The sequence below is a fragment of the Colius striatus genome, chromosome 4 (genome assembly GCF_028858725.1).
Source record: "Colius striatus isolate bColStr4 chromosome 4, bColStr4.1.hap1, whole genome shotgun sequence".
In the NCBI taxonomy this organism is placed as follows: Eukaryota; Metazoa; Chordata; class Aves; order Coliiformes; family Coliidae; genus Colius; species Colius striatus.
Genome location: NC_084762.1, coordinates 20,427,346 through 20,444,233, shown reverse-complemented (window position 1 = coordinate 20,444,233; position 16,888 = coordinate 20,427,346). Strand labels below are relative to the sequence as shown.

At 46.6% G+C, this 16,888-nt stretch overlaps 1 protein-coding gene across 1 annotated transcript in view; it reads right to left on the bottom strand.

The window, feature by feature from the left end:
- The window catches only part of BMP6 (bone morphogenetic protein 6), a 95,172-nt gene extending 87,134 nt beyond the window's left edge, over positions 1-8,038 (bottom strand). Inside the window, exon 1 of the mRNA XM_061994701.1 lies at positions 7,160-8,038. Coding sequence (XP_061850685.1) covers positions 7,160-7,589 — 430 coding nt within the window. The 5' untranslated portion in view covers positions 7,590-8,038. The remainder of the gene's footprint in view (positions 1-7,159) is intronic.
- Positions 8,039-16,888: the final 8,850 nt, after the last annotated feature.

Genomic DNA, 16,888 nt, shown 5'->3' with positions numbered 1-16,888 from the left:
TCCCAGCTGAAGAATGCCAGTCCCAAGCACTCTCTCCACACTTAGAAACACATGGCAATTAAACTGGAAGAGACCTTCAAAAATCATTCAGTTCAACAACTCTGCCATGGGCAGGGACATAATTCACTATAACAGGTTGCTCCAAGCCCCATCCAACCTGCCCTTGAACACTTCCAGCGTTGGGGCATTCACACCTTCTCTGAGTAACCTATTCCAGTGCCTCACCACCCTCACAGGGAAGAATTTCTTCCTTACAAGCAATCTAAACCTACCCTCTTTCAGTTTAAAAACATTTCCCCATCAAATAGGGAACCCAGGTGTGAACCCAAGACAGTCTCCAAGGATCAAGTGCATGGAAGAAAGCCTTCTGGTCCTCAACCTCAGTCTCCTAACCTCAGGGGTCTGATGTCTGCTAAACCAAACAGGAATCTTTCAGCCATGAGCCATTTTTCTATTCAAACAATAGTATTTGCTCTGTGTCAAGTAGCTATATAAATGGTCAAATGGAAACAGCTGTTTGATTAGCAGGTGAACTGTATTTAATAGCATTGCTGTGCATCTGCTGGGATAAGCAGAAACACACAATGAGACTGTTTATGTCCCATGTAACTCATACCTTCCTCTTACCCCCTCAAGGTAGAAATGAGGCAAGATGACTTAAAAAGATCATGCTCCCATGGCATGGAAAGTCTAAACACCACTTTCCTTCCTCCTAAATCACAAACAACACTTAGAAGTTTATATTTAAAACTATGAGAGAGAGTGTCATCGCCACATCGGACTACACCTGGCAAGGACCTGCAGCTCCCCAGCGGAATTCCCTACAGGAGCTCAGCACAAGACATACATGGCAAAGTTGCCCAAGTGATTTTCTGATGAAACCACCCATATCCAGCTGGAAGAAAGCTGATAAAAGAAAATATTTTTAATAAGAAATGGTTTAGTTTCAACTTTGAGGAAAATAACTAGTAAGTGTTACTTTTATTTTCATCAAAAAATCCAAACAAACCGACTCCACACCTGGGTTTGTAATTCAAAAGGTAACTTTTTACTTATTTACATATACAAAATTCGACTTGAATCAATCAAGATTGCCTTAGCAATACAAACTTTCTCCAATCACAATCACTTTGTTGTTGTCAAAAGAAAGACTTCAACGTTTCATACAAATTTAAGACAGTGTAAATCTTCGAGGTCTGAAAAGCTTTCACAAGACAGAGAATAGTCCTGCTAACGCCACACAGTCTGGTTCCAGAAGCTTAGTCCGGATGTCATTTAGACTTGGATAAACTGCTTATACAAATGTGACCCTCCACTCACTTCAACAGTGCAGGTTTTAAACAGCAGCTTCTCCGGGAGCCACACATCTTCCAGGGCTCCTAGCCAAAGGCAGAAGGATGACTGCAGTCCCTCAGATTCAGAGTCTGAAGGAGCTGAGGACTTCTAGATACTGTTTGCCCTTTCTTTAATTGTGTCATCAGGCAGCTGCACGCTAGCAGGCAACCTGCAAGCAATGACTACTTCAAGATGACATAAACACGGACCTTGAGCTGCATCAGTTGAAGAGCAAATGTAAGGCTGCTCTCTGACACTTGGGATCTATCTTGGCATCAAAGTCCAGTATACAAGCCTTGGCAGAAGTCAGCAAAATCACTCCCATCATCAGCTTCATGATTTCTAATACTGGCCTGCTCTGGACACACGTGGAGGACAGCGCTCGCACGCCGAAGCTGTACACAGCCAGCTGGCAGCACAGCCAGATCCGCAGCATCACACACTCCCGTTATTCCCTGGGAGTAAATGTCTTGACCTTTACAACATGTGGCCAAGAGTATAAACAGATGGGATGACAGTATGAATGGTACGATGCTGTCAGTACAATCACGCAACATCCCTGATACATCTTGGTTGCCTAATTTCCTACCTCCTGGCAACAAGAACAATACCAGGAAATAGACAGGTGGGCTCATCAAACCCTTCAGATGAAAAAATCCACCAGCTTTAGAAATGCATGTGAGGATGCTGGAGCACCGCTTCCCTTCTGTGAAAAGTCGTGTGGACCAAAGGCATAACTACTTGCACCTAAGTTGCTATGGATTTATGCAAGATCATTCCTAGAAAGAAATCTGGTAGTTGACAGCTGCCAAAAAGATGAAAAGCCTGTTTGGAAGACATCACATCCATAAGTTGTTGCTTTACAGGCAAGGGGAGAGACAATATTTATACAGTGAGCCCTAAATTAACTTTCGAGCACCAAAAGGGATCATCCTCACCCCAGCAGATACTTGAAGTCTTGCAGGGAAGAAGAGGATTGCCTGGGGTTTGGGGATTTGAAGATAAAAGAGGCTGTTCACCACGTTTCCAACTCAAATCAACCTGGAAAAGCTCCAGGGCTGCCTGCACGATTGCCTGGCAAACAGTTGGGTTTCCCTTCATCCTTTGGTCTGAAATCCTCTCAAGAAACCTGTGAGATCTTGTGACAAAGGGGAAAACCTGCCCTCCAAACGTACAGAGACACAGTGAACCCATACTGTCAGTCTGCCACAAAAAGGCACAGCACTGAGGATAACCAGGCACCACACCCCAGAAGCACGCTTTTTACCATCCTTATCTCTGGAGGCTTTGATGGGTTCAGACTTTTTCTGCACAGCTATCCAGTTGTCAACAGCCTCACATTTGAGTCACAGCAGAAATCAGCAAAGACTGTCACAGGATTCCTTGCTTTTTCCTGTGGGAAGCATGAGGCTTTTTTCCCCTCCGTGTGGATGCCAGAATAGAAAGGCATGGGACCAGAAAAGCTTCTTCCCTATTTTGACACAAGATTGCTCCACAGCACCTTTCATGATACAGGGAATAACTCTGGCCACAGTTAAAGTAACAAAGTCTTTGAGAGCCTTGTTTCTGCCACTACACATGGCACAGACATGTGGCCTATTCTAGGAGGTCTTGCTCTGGCAAGGGGGTTGGACTAGATGATCTTTCAAGGTCTCTTCCAACCCTTAAGAATCTATGATTCTGTGATCAGCCTGGGACTTTGGGACTGGAGAGCAGCTCCCCTTTATATCAGCACTGATGAACCAGAGGAGACAAGGAAGACTTTAGATCTGCTGCAGCCCCCAGCCCTAGTCTGCAGCTTGGTTGGAGTCGTGCTCTCTCCCTCCTCATCTCCCTGGACTGATGGAGAAGGGGTTTGTTGTGAGGAACACAGACTTGGCAGCAAAATATAGGGACGCTTGCCTGAGTTCAGCTGTCAGTCCAGTGTCACTGCTTCAAAGTGAGAGCTCGATACCAACCTCGTGCTGCTTTGCAGTGAGGAGGAGGAGGAGGAGATAAGTCTATTTGGTGCCATAAGGAAGGTACACTAGTCAGAAAAGGAATGTTAATAGATATTATTTTCCCAACAGTTCTGTGTCAAGCCATGTAGTGCTATCAAGAGTGTTCCTACAAGACGAGAAAAATTTCATGAGGACACCTGGCCCATAATGCCCCCCCTCAGCACCACAAGCCTGCTGTACAGCCATTCCCCTGGCACAGAAGTTAGGTACTCTGCTTCATCTGATAAATCCCAACAGAGAGATCTAAAATGCACAACTTTCCATCCATGCTAGATATCTGGAGGTGTTTTTTTAATGTGGGAAATGGAAAGATGACCCACCCTAGTGTAAATGCCTGAAAAAGATAGTTTTAAGGATCTTCTGTCCAAAATTTGCATTAGGTTTACCAAGAGTAGATAGTATTTTCTGGCAAATTATTTTTTGGTATCTAACCTGATGAAATGTATTATCTAAACTGTCAGAACTGGTTTATATCTAACACGTGTTTTTACTTGTAATGGGAACAAACATTTCTCTCCATTCCCTGATACTGCTCTCCAGGTGCTTTACAAAATAAAGCGCTGAGTCTCTCCTAGAAACCCTGGACACTTGAAGTCCCTCTATAATCGGCCCTTCTGGGAATCACTGCCCACATCTCGCAAGTCCATACTACAGTGCAGACATCACCAGGTAGGAAAGACAAATCCCAGACTCTACGCTTTGAAGACTGATGTTTCTTGTCCTCTCTCTGAGACAGCAACTCCCTGTATCTGGAGAACCTCCACATCTCTACATCTCTCTTTTTTTCAATTTTTGTTTAAGAAACTGTTTCTCCAGACAACACCTTTGAGCCTGGGACAGGCCTGAGCTGCCTGAATAATCAGTGATCTCACCAAAGTCCCTCAGCTTTGCAAGACCTTGACAAGGAGGACTTGTACCCAGAGCACATATGCAAACATAGCCCTCCCCAGACAGAAAACACATCTGCTGTATCCCCAGCCGTTGGTCAGGAAGGGCTGGAGCACTACACATTCAAAATCAGCAGTTGACTACAAGCTACTGACTCTTTTGGGGCTACAGGGCTGGAAAAATTAAATGCACTTTTAAACAAACATCAACATCTGCCAATTTTTGCAACCAAGCACAGCTGACCTAGATGATGGTTTTCCAGCACGAGGAGATGCATCTCCAAAAGTTTTCCTGGTTCTGAACTGCAGTTGAAGCAATATCAGCACCTGAAGGCAGGTCACCTTGGCCACCTGCAACGACTTCACACCCCCACAGGCACCCACAGCTTCAGGGTAACCTGCACCAGGTACACCCATGGAACACCGCACACTCCTGATCCTGAGAGCACAGCAAGAGCCCCTCACAGCTCTTCAGCAGCTAACCCTTCAGTAGTGGAAAGTCTTTCAGGTTGAATACAGACAAAGCCCTTCAGAAACCGTTTTTAATCAAGTAGAAGTTACAATAGGTCTGATCATCTGCAGAAAACCCCAAGTAAAACGATTCTGGTGATGTCTGCTTATAGAGAGACTCCAGCTGTGGGTTTTCAGAGTTGCTTGGCATAAACTCCATGGGAATAGTCAGTGTCCTTGAGGTCAGGAAGTCTTCCCTTTCTGCTGGAATCTCACCATCTTTTGCTGCATTTTCTAGAATCCATCTCATAAACCACTATGATAGATTGCAGGCTGGCTTCCTCCCATCACACCTTCGGTTTTATATCGCAAAAATAACCTTAGGCTTCCTTTAGCTTTCCGGCATGAATTATTGTTTAGTGACAAAGTAAATGACAATACACATGTAAAAGACCCCCAAAAAAACCCTGACATGTCAGAGGAGCTACAGAAAACAGCCGAACAGCTGTTTGGTCTGAGTCCGCTGATTTGCCAACACTCTGGTAACAAACAATCCCGTTAAATGACATTATGGTTTATGACTCGGAACTTGGAAGTTGATGAGAAATTTCTGCAGTTGATTCATACTTCCTGAGACTCATAACTAGCATTTCAATCGTGCTATTTTACTACACTACGTGAATAATTTTCCTTGTTGTTACATAAGTGTCTAGATCCAAATGATCAGAACTGATCTGAATCCTACAAATGTGGCTTGGTTTGGGGTTGGTTCGGTCACAAGAAACACATACTTTCAGGTCTACTGTCTGACACTGCTCTCCTGGTGCTTTATAAAGCAAGCACCTAAATATCTTCTCTAAAGCCACATGTTCACATTTCTCCCTGAAATAAAGCACCTTGCTCCTCATCCTTCATATAAAAGGTGTTATGGGGACTGCTTACAGGCAGCTACAGCCTACCTCACACTTCTTAAATTCACTGCTCCAAGTATAGGTCCTGGAAGTCCCCAAGGCAAAGAACAGAGACAGCGGCAGCAGCAGCTCCGCATATCAAAAAAAGAGAGGTTTGGAGAGACAGGGAAGGGAGAAATACATAAACAGTTGCCCTTTGGACTCAAAACACCAGGAGTATTCCCATATCTCGGGATCTGAGCTTGACACAGACCACACTGGCTTTATTGACTGACGATTTCAGGATGTCTCAATCAAAAAAGGTACAAGAGCTCTGAGATGGCAGCATCACCTAACTTTAAACAAGAAAGCTGAGATACTGACAGATATGTGCGCAGGACGTGGAGCCCACAGGGCTCTGTGCTGCTGTGAGGGCTGAGCACCCTGGGCAGCTTGGCTGTGCTTGCAGGAGTTGCAGTCACCTCGATTTCAACACAGACAAACCCTTCAACAACCAAGTGCAGCGCAAGGGCGGCACTTCTGACCCACTATGGGATTTTCCATCAGGCACAAAAATTACCCAGCTCTTGTTCTAAATACATGTACCATGACATAAAGCTATTGAACACATCTACCAGTACTGCAAGCTCAGATAGATTTCCTGCTACTGTGCCATATCACTGCTTTAGATGAGGAAATAAAGAAGAAGGTGTTTACAGGTGTCATCATTCTGGCACAGTGCTCTGGAAGCACTAGTGAAAAGACACAGTTTTCAGCTGACTGGCTGAGACACTTGAGCCTCACAGGAATTCCCTAAAAAAAGGAATTGCAATTTGCCAACTGAAATATTTTCACTCTCCACATTAGGCTGAATCTAATTACACTGTTTCCTTACAATTGCAGTCTAGTATTCAGGGCTCCTTCAAGTAAAAAGCTTAACGGCTCTCCCACTGAATTGTCCAACTCGGAGCCATTCACATCAGAAACACGCAGACAGGATGATTTGTTTGAAGAGCAGACTGATGTCTAACAGTACGTGTTTCAAGATTGCCACACAACATAGGTTTTCATTACGGTTCCCAGGCTCGATCATCAGAGTATCCTCCAGGGAGTCACATATTCATCACCACGCTAGCTCTGAGCCCCTCAAAAAGAGAGGAGACAGGGACACCGTGGAGTAGCACAGGATGTACTTTGCTCCAGTCCCAAGGGCATCCGCGCCCCACCGGACCTTTCACCGAGAGGATGCAACGCGCGCTCCGGCGTAGCCCCGACCGCTGCCTGGGAACCTGTTTAATCCCGAACGAGGGGCTCTAAGCGCTATCGTCATAGAGACGACAAAAAGGCTGTTATTTTTTAATAACAACGATACACCCTTTTCTTTCTCTCCCCCTCGGGTTTTGCGTTCTAGGGTTGGGCTTTTTCGCACTGTTTGCGAGCGGGACGGAGTTCTGCTCCTCGCCGAAGCGCGCTGCCGTCCCGGCCGAGCCCCGCGCAGCCCCGAGTGAGTCCCGCCCGACAAGCCCCCCGCCGACCTCCTCTCCCCGGGACACGGGCGTCTGGGGGCCGCGTGGGCTCCGCGCACCGCGGCACTCACCCAGGTTGACGAAGCTCATGACCATGTCGGCGTCGTTGAGGAAGGCGCTGTCCTGCGGGCTGGGCAGCGGCGGCGGCGGGGCGGCGGGCGGCGGACGGCTGCCCCGCTCCGCGCCCGCGCTGCCCTCCGCGCCCTCGGCCAGGGCGTGGTAGAGGTCCAGCATGAAGCGCGGCGCCGCCGTCAGCCGCCCCGGCGGTGGGGCCGGCGGCTCCCGCGGCAGCGGCCGGGGGCGGTGGGGCAGCCCCAGCACCGAGAGGATCTCCCGCTGCATCTCCCGCTTCTCGTGCGACTTTAGCCGCCGGTAGAGGAAGCCCGAGGCGGCGGCGGACGGCGGCTCCCCGCCCTCGGCGGGCAGCGCGGGCTCGGCGGGGCGGCAGGCGCCGCTCAGCAGCGCCCAGCAGCAGCAGAGCCAGGCCAGCCGCCGCGGCATGGCGCTCGGGCGGGCACAGGCAGGCGAGGTCCCCGCTTCCCCCTCTCCTCGGGGGTTCCCCGCCGCCCTCCAGCCCAGCCCCCCCCGCGGCGGCGATAGCCCGGGCCGGCGGGGGGCAACCAGGCCAGAGGGGCTTAGCGCTCGCCCCCGCCGCCGCGCATGGTCGTCCGCGGGGCGCCGCGGCCACAGGCGCCCCCGCCCCGTCCCTCAGGTGCGGCGCGGCCGCCCCCGGCCCGGCCGCTCAGTCCGCCATGCCCCTGCCCGGGGGTGCCGCGCCGGGCCGCGGGCTCTGTCTATGAGGGGAGGAGAAGGAGGAGAAGGAAGGAAGAAGAGCAGCAAACTTTTCCCCTGTGCCAGGGAGCGAGCGAGCGAGCGGCTCTTGCGGCTGCAGCCCCGGTCCCCGCGGGCTGTCCGGAGCGGAGCTGCGGGCGGCGAAGGCAAATCACCAGCGCGCCCGCCTCTCAGCGGGGCGGGCGGCCGCTCCTCTGGGGCGGGGAGCGGGCGAGGGCGCAGGTAGTGCGGCCCCGCGGGGGCGGGCGCGGAGCAGGTTCGGGGCGGCGGCCCCGTCGGTGGTCGCGGCACTGGAGCGGCACTCCGCGGAACAGCCGCGCCGGCCGCCACGGCCTTACGGCTCTGCTGCCTCGGGGTTTTTGAAGAGAAGGACATCAGGCATCCTCCTGCTTCCAGCCCTTCGAGGATGTTGGTTATTTGTCCTGCAAATAGGGGGAGCGCTCCCTATCCTAAACCTGAGAAAGCCTCGCAGTTCCTTTTAACGGATTACAGCATCCTACGGCTTTTTCTTCTGGAACACCTTACAAAGCTGAGCGCAGAGCGTTGGTAAATGGCTGGGTATGGCCAGCCCTGAACAGTGAAGTACCAGTCTGTTTTCCTACCGTGAAACAGGTTATGCTGCTATAGCAAAACAGACCCGTTCCCCCAGTAAAGGTTGCAACTCTAATTTTCAGCCCCTTCATAAAAGAGGACTAAAACTCACCAGCCAACACTCTGATAACGGCAGGTTAGGTTGAGTAAGAAGCAGCTCTTCCATATGCTGATCCCTGACTTGAATGATCTTCCTCGGGTTGGATGAGTAAATCCAGGCTAGCCCCGCTGAAATCAGTGCAATTGCTCTAGGTTTGAACTGGGATAATTTCATAGGAGTTGGCCCCGAGAATAATATCTGGACCATTTGAAGTTACTGGCAAAATTTCCATTGACTTTATTACAATCAGAATCTGGCAATAAGCTCAGATTCAGTTTCCCAGAGACACAGCTGAGAATATTCAAGACAGAATATGTTCTTTTCAGAAGTGGAGGTTACACAGAGCATTCACTTACATGAAAGCAAAGTTACAGATAAGTGTTTTAACTGCACCAGGCAAGGAACACTGTAATACTGGATATTTAGAAGATTTATTTGGAAGGAAAAATAAGAAAGCATCTTTAAGGCAATTTGAGCATAGATATCATGGGATTGGGAGGGAAGAGTATGTAAGTTGCTTTTGCAACTGTCTTCTTTTTTCTTTTCAGTTTGTGAAGATACTCAGAAGTTGAAAGTGGGGGTCCATGTGGCAGCATGGTCCCAACACACTCCTGCTATACTGGACTCCACTACTTTCATGAAAGAGGTCATTGCCCAAGGACTGGGGAAGGCAATGTCCAGGGAAAGTTGTGTACTGCCGATTTGGTTATCACCCTTTCTCAGCCTAGAGCAATGGAACTAGGTTGATTGAACAGGGAGAAAAGGGCTCATTCCCAGAGAGGGTGTGAGCAACAAACTTCTTCTGCAAGGCAGAGTAGGATCCCTCTGGGAAAGGATCCCTCTCGTTACTCAGGATGAGAGTCTGGAGGTGCACAAGCTGTCCTGCATCCCTCTTAGCCCACCAAGGAGGCATGTTATAGCCACATTAGGAGGGACAGTTGGAAGCTCAGAGGAAGTGTGGGAGCCCAGTGCAATTTCCCAGGCAGGTACTTATCCCACAGGTGGTGCGGGAAAAGAGCAGCCATTTCTGTGCCTTTCCCTTCCCAGCATCAGAGCCTGTTTGGATGTAGCTCATGTCACTGTCTCCAGCAGAGCGTCGTAGCCTCCGCTTCCTGTTTTGACAGCGACAGGGGGAAGTGTCCCATTATTCAGTTATCTCCGAGGAATGAACCTTTCCATCCAAAGTGTCCCCTGCTCCTCCTGAAGTCAAGCAGAAATGTTGCACATTTAGCAACAGACACTGTTATTAAACTCCAGGGCAGTTCTCGGGCATTTCTGTTTCTCTGGTGCTCAAATGTGTATCATCTATATGTTTTTATTCTGGAAGAAAAGTATTTGAAATATTCCTATTTGCATGGAGGTCGCTGCAATAAACAGCAGCTGTAATAACTGCATTTGGACACCTGAATTTGGTGCAGTCTGAGGACAGAGACACACAGCAAAACTTCCAGTACCTCCCTATTAAGTTAGCAAATTCTTAAGGCAAGTTCCCATGCATAGCTGGGAATCTAACACCCTCCTTAGGAAGTTACTGCACTTGTTGTTAAGTTTAATTAAAGTTTTTCACTTTTTTTTCAGGAGTGCTTCTCAGAGCTGTATGCTACTTATCTCTGGAAATGCCTCTTGCCTGTATATGAGAGTGTTTTACCGTGGGTTTCATCCAACATTGTCAGACCCAGGAATGTCACTGCATCACTCAGCAACTCACTGAGGGGAGAAAGAATGAAGGGTTCCTCCAGAGGTCACCTATGGTGACAGATTTCTGATATTCCTGCCATCTGAAAGGTCAAGTTTCTGCAAAGGATTTTGAGACCTTGGACAGGAGATGAATATCTAATTCTCTGGAGGAGTGCAAAGGCTCTGTATTCAGCAACTGCTGCAGGCTGACACACATATTTAAAATTTAATTAAACATATATTGTAGTGCTACCAGTAGAATTTTTCACTTGCCAAGGAGCCTTCGTAGCACATCCGCCATCAACAAATTCTGCAGTAACTTGTACTTTCACTCAAACTTTCCTTTCATTGTCATATCTTCAATACTGCTGTGGAGACAGGCTTCTGGGTATCGTTCAGGTCATCAGCTTTCCCTGCTCATGATGGACATCTGGTGGCAAACTGGAGAAACTCGGGGCTGTTCCTGGAAGTTTCCCTCGCTGGCAGGATAGAAATAGAGCCCTTTTTTTCTTTCTTTTTTTCCCTCCTGCCTCCCCTAGCAAAATCCTTATTTAATTTGCTGCCTGTAAGATGAAATTCAGAATATATTCAAAAACCTGCACCTGCTCAGTGCTTTGTGGGGAACATATTGTACACATGGCGGTGAGCAGAGCCCATACCCCATGGGACTGACTCCCCTTGCAAGATTTGTCCTGGAGTCAGCAAGGATTAACTACTGCAGCTCATTTCTTCTAGCAGTGCTGGTGTTTAGGTTGAATGCAAATTAAAAGCTGGGCTACCTATTTCTAGTTGAAAAGGATTCATTGGGTTTTCAGTTGTCTTCATTTAGCAAACTGTTCCTTGCTCTTACTTCAGCAAATCAGATTTCTTGGCTCTTTAACGCACAAGTTGTGAAGAGCAGCTCCAGGCATATGAATCACTGAAATGGTAGGAAGATAATGGTAGTGAGTGGCCAGCAGGTCAAGGGAGGTTCTGCTCCTCCTCTACTCTGTCCTGGTGAGGCCTCATCTGGAGTCCTGTGTCCAGTTCTGGGCTCCCCAGCTCAAGAGGGACAGGGAACTGCTGGAGAGAGTCCAGCATAGGGCCACCAAGATGATCAGGGGACTGGAACATCTTCCTTATGAGGAAAGGCAGCAGGAACTGGGGCTGTTTAGGCTGGAGAAGAGGAGACTGAGGGGGGATCTCATTAATATTTACAAGTTTATAAAGGGTGCACATCAGGAAGTTGGGACATCCCTTTTTTCTATAGTAGCTAGCAACAGGACAAGGGGTAATGAGATGAAGCTGGAACACAAAAAGTTCCATTTAAACATAAGAAAAAACTATCTCACTGTTCAGGTGAGGGAGCCCTGGCACAGGTTGCCCAGGGAGGGTATGGAGTCTCCTTCCTTGGAGGTCTTCAAGACCCACCTGGACACATTCCTGTGTGACCTGATCTAGGTGAACCTGCTTCTGCAGGGGGGTTGGACTAGATGATCTGTAAAGGTCCCTTCCAAGCCCCACCATTCTGTGATTCTATGATTCTATGATTTAACTTCAGTTGGAAGCTTTCAGAATAATAATTTAAAAAAATAAAAACAACAAAAAAAATAGAGATTCTATTCCTATGCCTTAAAATTACCATCTCATCTGCATTCATGAAGAGATATAGTCAAAGCCTTTGCAATGCTCTTGGGTGCATGGCTTCCTGGGTACCAGCATTACATGACTGGAGCTGAATGAGATACCTTTAATTCAATGGTTTTTCAGCATTAGTAGTATACTTTTAAATATAGCATGGAACTTGCTATTTTAGTCATCCTTTCTCCACCTCCTGAAAAGAGAAAAGATGTTTGACCTGTACAACTTTGCATTCCCTCCTTTCTTCCAGCTGAACCGTCAGCTGCCACAGGGCCTGTGACAAACCCAGGGTCCTGCACTCAGGGGTCAGCAAGGACACTGCAGTGAGGGCAGCTTCTGTCTTCACACTCATTTTGCCAAGCTATAAGTAATGAGAGTGACGTTTCCTTTCTAAAAACAAACCAAAACAAAACAACCCTATGTTGTACAATAATGACATAGCTGGAACAGACTATTTGCAGCGCCGCACTCAGAAAGGTTGAAAATGCAAACATGTCTCCTAATTTTAGTGTACTGGTTTCCAAGGTCTGCTTGTGAAATGGGAAAGAGTGGTTGAGGATAATCTTAGTTCCAAGATTGAAGCAGGCTAAAAACAGTATTTGCTATGAAAGCTCAAATTTTTCCCTTCGCTTGCTGAACTTACTTTCTCCACTGCAAGTAGCGACCAGTTGAAAAATAGTAACATCTTCTTATTTGCACATACCAAACCACTACTTTCTTTACTCATCTAAAAATACGCAATGATGATTTCCCAGATCAGAACACTTCATGAAATGGTTATAAATATTAATTCCACAACACCACTGAACTGCCATCCTCGCAAAAGCAAACAGTTAGAAGTGAAGTGAGCCCCAGTATGCATTTCACAAACAATTCCAACTCTGTTCCAACTCTGGCCACCATCTCGACCCTATCAAGGATACGCTTATGAGTGAACAATTATAGCTTAAAGTTTATTTGAAGTCAACAGCATTAAGAGAAACTGACCTGAAATAGCATCAAATAAATATGAATGTGTCATATCGCTCATATATTTTCTCTGTGTCTTTTTGTGGTATTTGCTTTTCATTTTAGTTTTGTGAGTAATACTTTTTCTGTTTAAAACTGAAGAAGGTAAATCATCAACTATAAAAGGGAAACAGCAAAATCTGCTCCGTACAGGCTGTGAATTAGACCTAGTGACTAGAAAGGCAGTTACATCATTCTAAATTCCACATATAAGAAGCGAAAGGTTAGTAAATGAAGAAATATGTTAGCCAATGTGAGGTCAGAATCTACCTTTAGCCTTCATACAGCTGCCATAAGTAACAGCAGAAGCAAGGATGCATCTTGTAATCCCTGTACGATGGGATGCAGGCATACCTGTGTTGTCATCAGACCTCCTGCTGCTGTGCAGATATGCTCATGTCTGCTGGGTAACGATTACACCAGTACAAGGGACACGGCACTGTGCCCAGCCTGTGTAGAGGACTTCGCCACAAAGGTGAGTCCATGCTGGAGATTGTGTCCTCCAGTAGAGTCTCAGAGAAAGAACTGAGTTTCTTCTGAATGATGAAAACTAGAGAGGCACCTGGTTGTGAACAAGTGGATGCTACCAAAAGAGATAACAAGAGGAGGAGAGGTCTTCACCATCCTCAGCTAATGTCAGATGGTGAGCTCTCAGCTGATGTCCCTCCATATACTGAGCAGAAATAATGTGAGGACGAGCTGGAAGACTCTGGTTTTAGCATGTAGATCATAACCTTTAGGCTCACGTGAAGTATCACGAATGAAGGACAAGATGTCTATATGACAGGTTAAGGCTGGGAAAGGATGACAAGAAGTCTATAAGCAGATCTCTTCAGCCTCTACATCTTCAAATATTTGACCTAATGCATTAAATTAATAAACATTAATTAGTAACCCTGACTCTGGCTTACATTTTTGCTTAGCAATTAATTTATGTTTGTTCTTTTTTTCATAGAGGCACATAGAAACTGAAAGCTTTTCATAGATCAGTTCAGCTTTAAACCATGGCAAATTAACAGAAGAGCCCTCTTCCAAGTGTTGAAAGCTCTTTCAAAGCTTGTAGGAGCTGCCATTTCTGCCCTTGCGCCAGTGGGTGTTTCCCACAGGGAGTTCTGCATGCTCATAAAAGCCATTGCAATTCAGTAAAGAAACTGGAAAGCTGGAAAATCATGAATGGTGCCAAATACCATTGATAACTTCAGAATGTGCTGTATGTTATTAAGTGAATGCTATACTTTACAATTTTAGGAAGATTTTAATCTGAACAATCCATCCATTATAAAGCTGTATGCTCAACACTCCTGGATTTCTGTTTCAAATCTTCGTGTTTTCTTGAAGAGGAAAGGATACTCAAGACAGTGCAGGACTCTGCATTAGCCACTGAATTGGATGCATGAGTAACTTCTATCTCAACATGATAAGGAAGGGGTTTGGCTGTTTTCTTCCAGATGATACAAAGGAAAAAGTGTATTTTGGAGATACAAGGGCCTGGTTGTCACCTTTTGCTTTGGAACTGAAAAAAAATCAAGCAAGACCAATGATAATAACTGAGGAAAGAACAGCTGTTGAGGTTGTTAACAAATATCGCAGAAACTGGAAAATTTCCTGGCTAGAACAAAACTAGGGGGAAAAAACATTCTGAAATCTTTTTTTAAAGTAACTCTTGACAAGGTCTGCTCTGACCAGTGTGCAAAATGTGTCTTTTCAAAAACACTTTTCAATAAAATTGGGATAGACCCAAACAGCGTGAGGCCACAGCAGGGACTGCCAGATTATTAAGTTTGAAAATACAAATTCCATTCCCAGCAGCATCCTGCTGTAGAGGTGGCCGTACTCAGATTGCCTTTCCCTCACCTACTTGCACACATGGGCGAGTCTTCAAAGGCAACGGTCCCGAAACACCCCATAAAAAGAAATGTCAGAGACCATTCCCTGCTGCATTAGTCTCAGAAGACATTCAGTACCAGAAAGGCAAGTGGCCTTGCAATCATTCCACCCCAGCCCCTGTGGATCTCTCCCTCCTGTGTAGTGCAGCTGCAGGGCATGTGACAGGCAGCTCGGTGCCTTCTCCCATCCTTGGCCATCTCCAAGGCTTCCCTGCTGCCACCGAGCTGTGCAGAGCTGCCACCAAGGAGATTTTCTGCCTTGTGTCTTCCTTGGGCTCTGTATAAACCAAGTTTCTTATACAGTTCTTTGCTGCTTACAAACATTCAGTAGATGTGATTTGATTTCATTCACATCCTCTTTAAAAGACTCCTCACACAGTGCCAAGCCAAACACAGATATTTTAGGAAAAATCACGGTCTGCCCTGTAGACTACTGCACAGGGCAGCAAGTCTACGAAGGCACTTTTAGATGTCAAGAACTTCAGTGGCTTGAAAAACTTTAAAAACTCTGTTGTCTTACAGCTCTTCTCTCATAACTCAGGGCCAAACCACTCCCTCACCCCTCAAAGACTGTATTTTTCAACACCTGTACTTACTGTCATGGTTAATAGCCTGACAGATTAGTTCCTTAAGAGAACTAATTCAGGCAGGAGGAAAGCGGACGTGAGCTGTTCCCAAACACCATTTAATGTTTAGATTTAAGAGGAGCACATTGCAACAACTGTCAGAAGAAGAGCTGAGGTAAGCTGCAGCCATATAACAATTTAAGCTGAATAGGTGCAGCTGCTACTGTGCACTAAACAAATTTCAATGCCAGCTCAAAATGAGGTAACCCAGAAAAGAGTAATCTTTTTTTTTCTTTCTTTCTACAAGAAATGTTTAGAAGGTGATAGAAAAGATTTTATGTGCTTGCCTTCTGGTACTAAGTCCTGCAGTGATCACAGAGAAAGAAATGTGGTCTCTTTAAAGGCTATTGGGAGGAAGCAAAGTTAAAAAATAATAAATACATCTATTTCTGTGTTCTTAGCCTTCTCTAAATTAACAAAATCTCCTCCTTGGTGAAGCAAAAGTGATAAGCAGCTAGTAATTGCATTGCTTATGAGAGGCTTCAAGTTTCCAGAGCAACAGCATGCCTGTAATGTAAGGCTTGTCTTTGTCATACTGTTGGCCCAAGCAGAGCTCAAATTTTCTGTCTTGGCCAGCTCACACACAAGCTCCAGAGCCTCCATCCCTCCTGCAGGATGCTGGCAGCTCAGCCCTGGCCGAGCCCTGAGGAGATGCAGTTTGAGAGGTCATGGCTGCTGATGCTTGAGCTGGCCAGTTGGGACTCAGCCACTTCGTGTCATCGGGCTGCAATGGAGCATGTAACGTAGCCCCCTCAAGCTAGCACACCCACACAGGTCAGAACCACTACGGATGCAGGCTTACAAACATGGCACTGAAAAGCAGGCAAAACCTGCCCTTGCCAGGCCTGGTCCCTGCAAGCTGCTTGGGAGAGAATCAAGTAGCTGACCTGCTACAGGGCCCCATAGGTCTTTGCTCATAGGTTAAAGGGTGACTTGCATGGGGAGGAAAGTGTAACCCTTAACGTATTGTTACAGTTTTCATATTTAACAAGTACAGTACTATAATAAATAATGTAAACCAATAAATAAGTAATGTCAGCTAGAAGAGAGGAGTAGCTTAAAACCAAGTGCTTGTGGTGTGTAGGAGTACCTTGCCTGCACTGAGGCAGCTCAGCTCAGAGGAGTTGGGGTGAGCTGCTATGACAGCTCCAGAGCCATATCCTCTTTCTGCACCATGCAGATAGTCACGTTTAAAATGAGGTCTCTATACCATACCAATGTTTTGCTGTCAGACTGACACATGGCCAAATAGCTTATTTTATTCTGTGACAGAGTACTCTTCAAGCAAAAAAAAACCCATCAGTCTCAGAAACAAGTAAATAAGAGTTTGTTTTCAGGGACTTTGGAGATATTTGGTGTGAACACCGGAGCTCAGACACCAAAAGCTGCACAATGTCATTAGCAGAATGTTCTGCTCAGGCTTTCTATCTGTAGCACCATGGCTGCTCTCTAGTTCATTGAGCAGGAGTTGAGGCGGCAGGATGGTTCCAGCAGACCTGC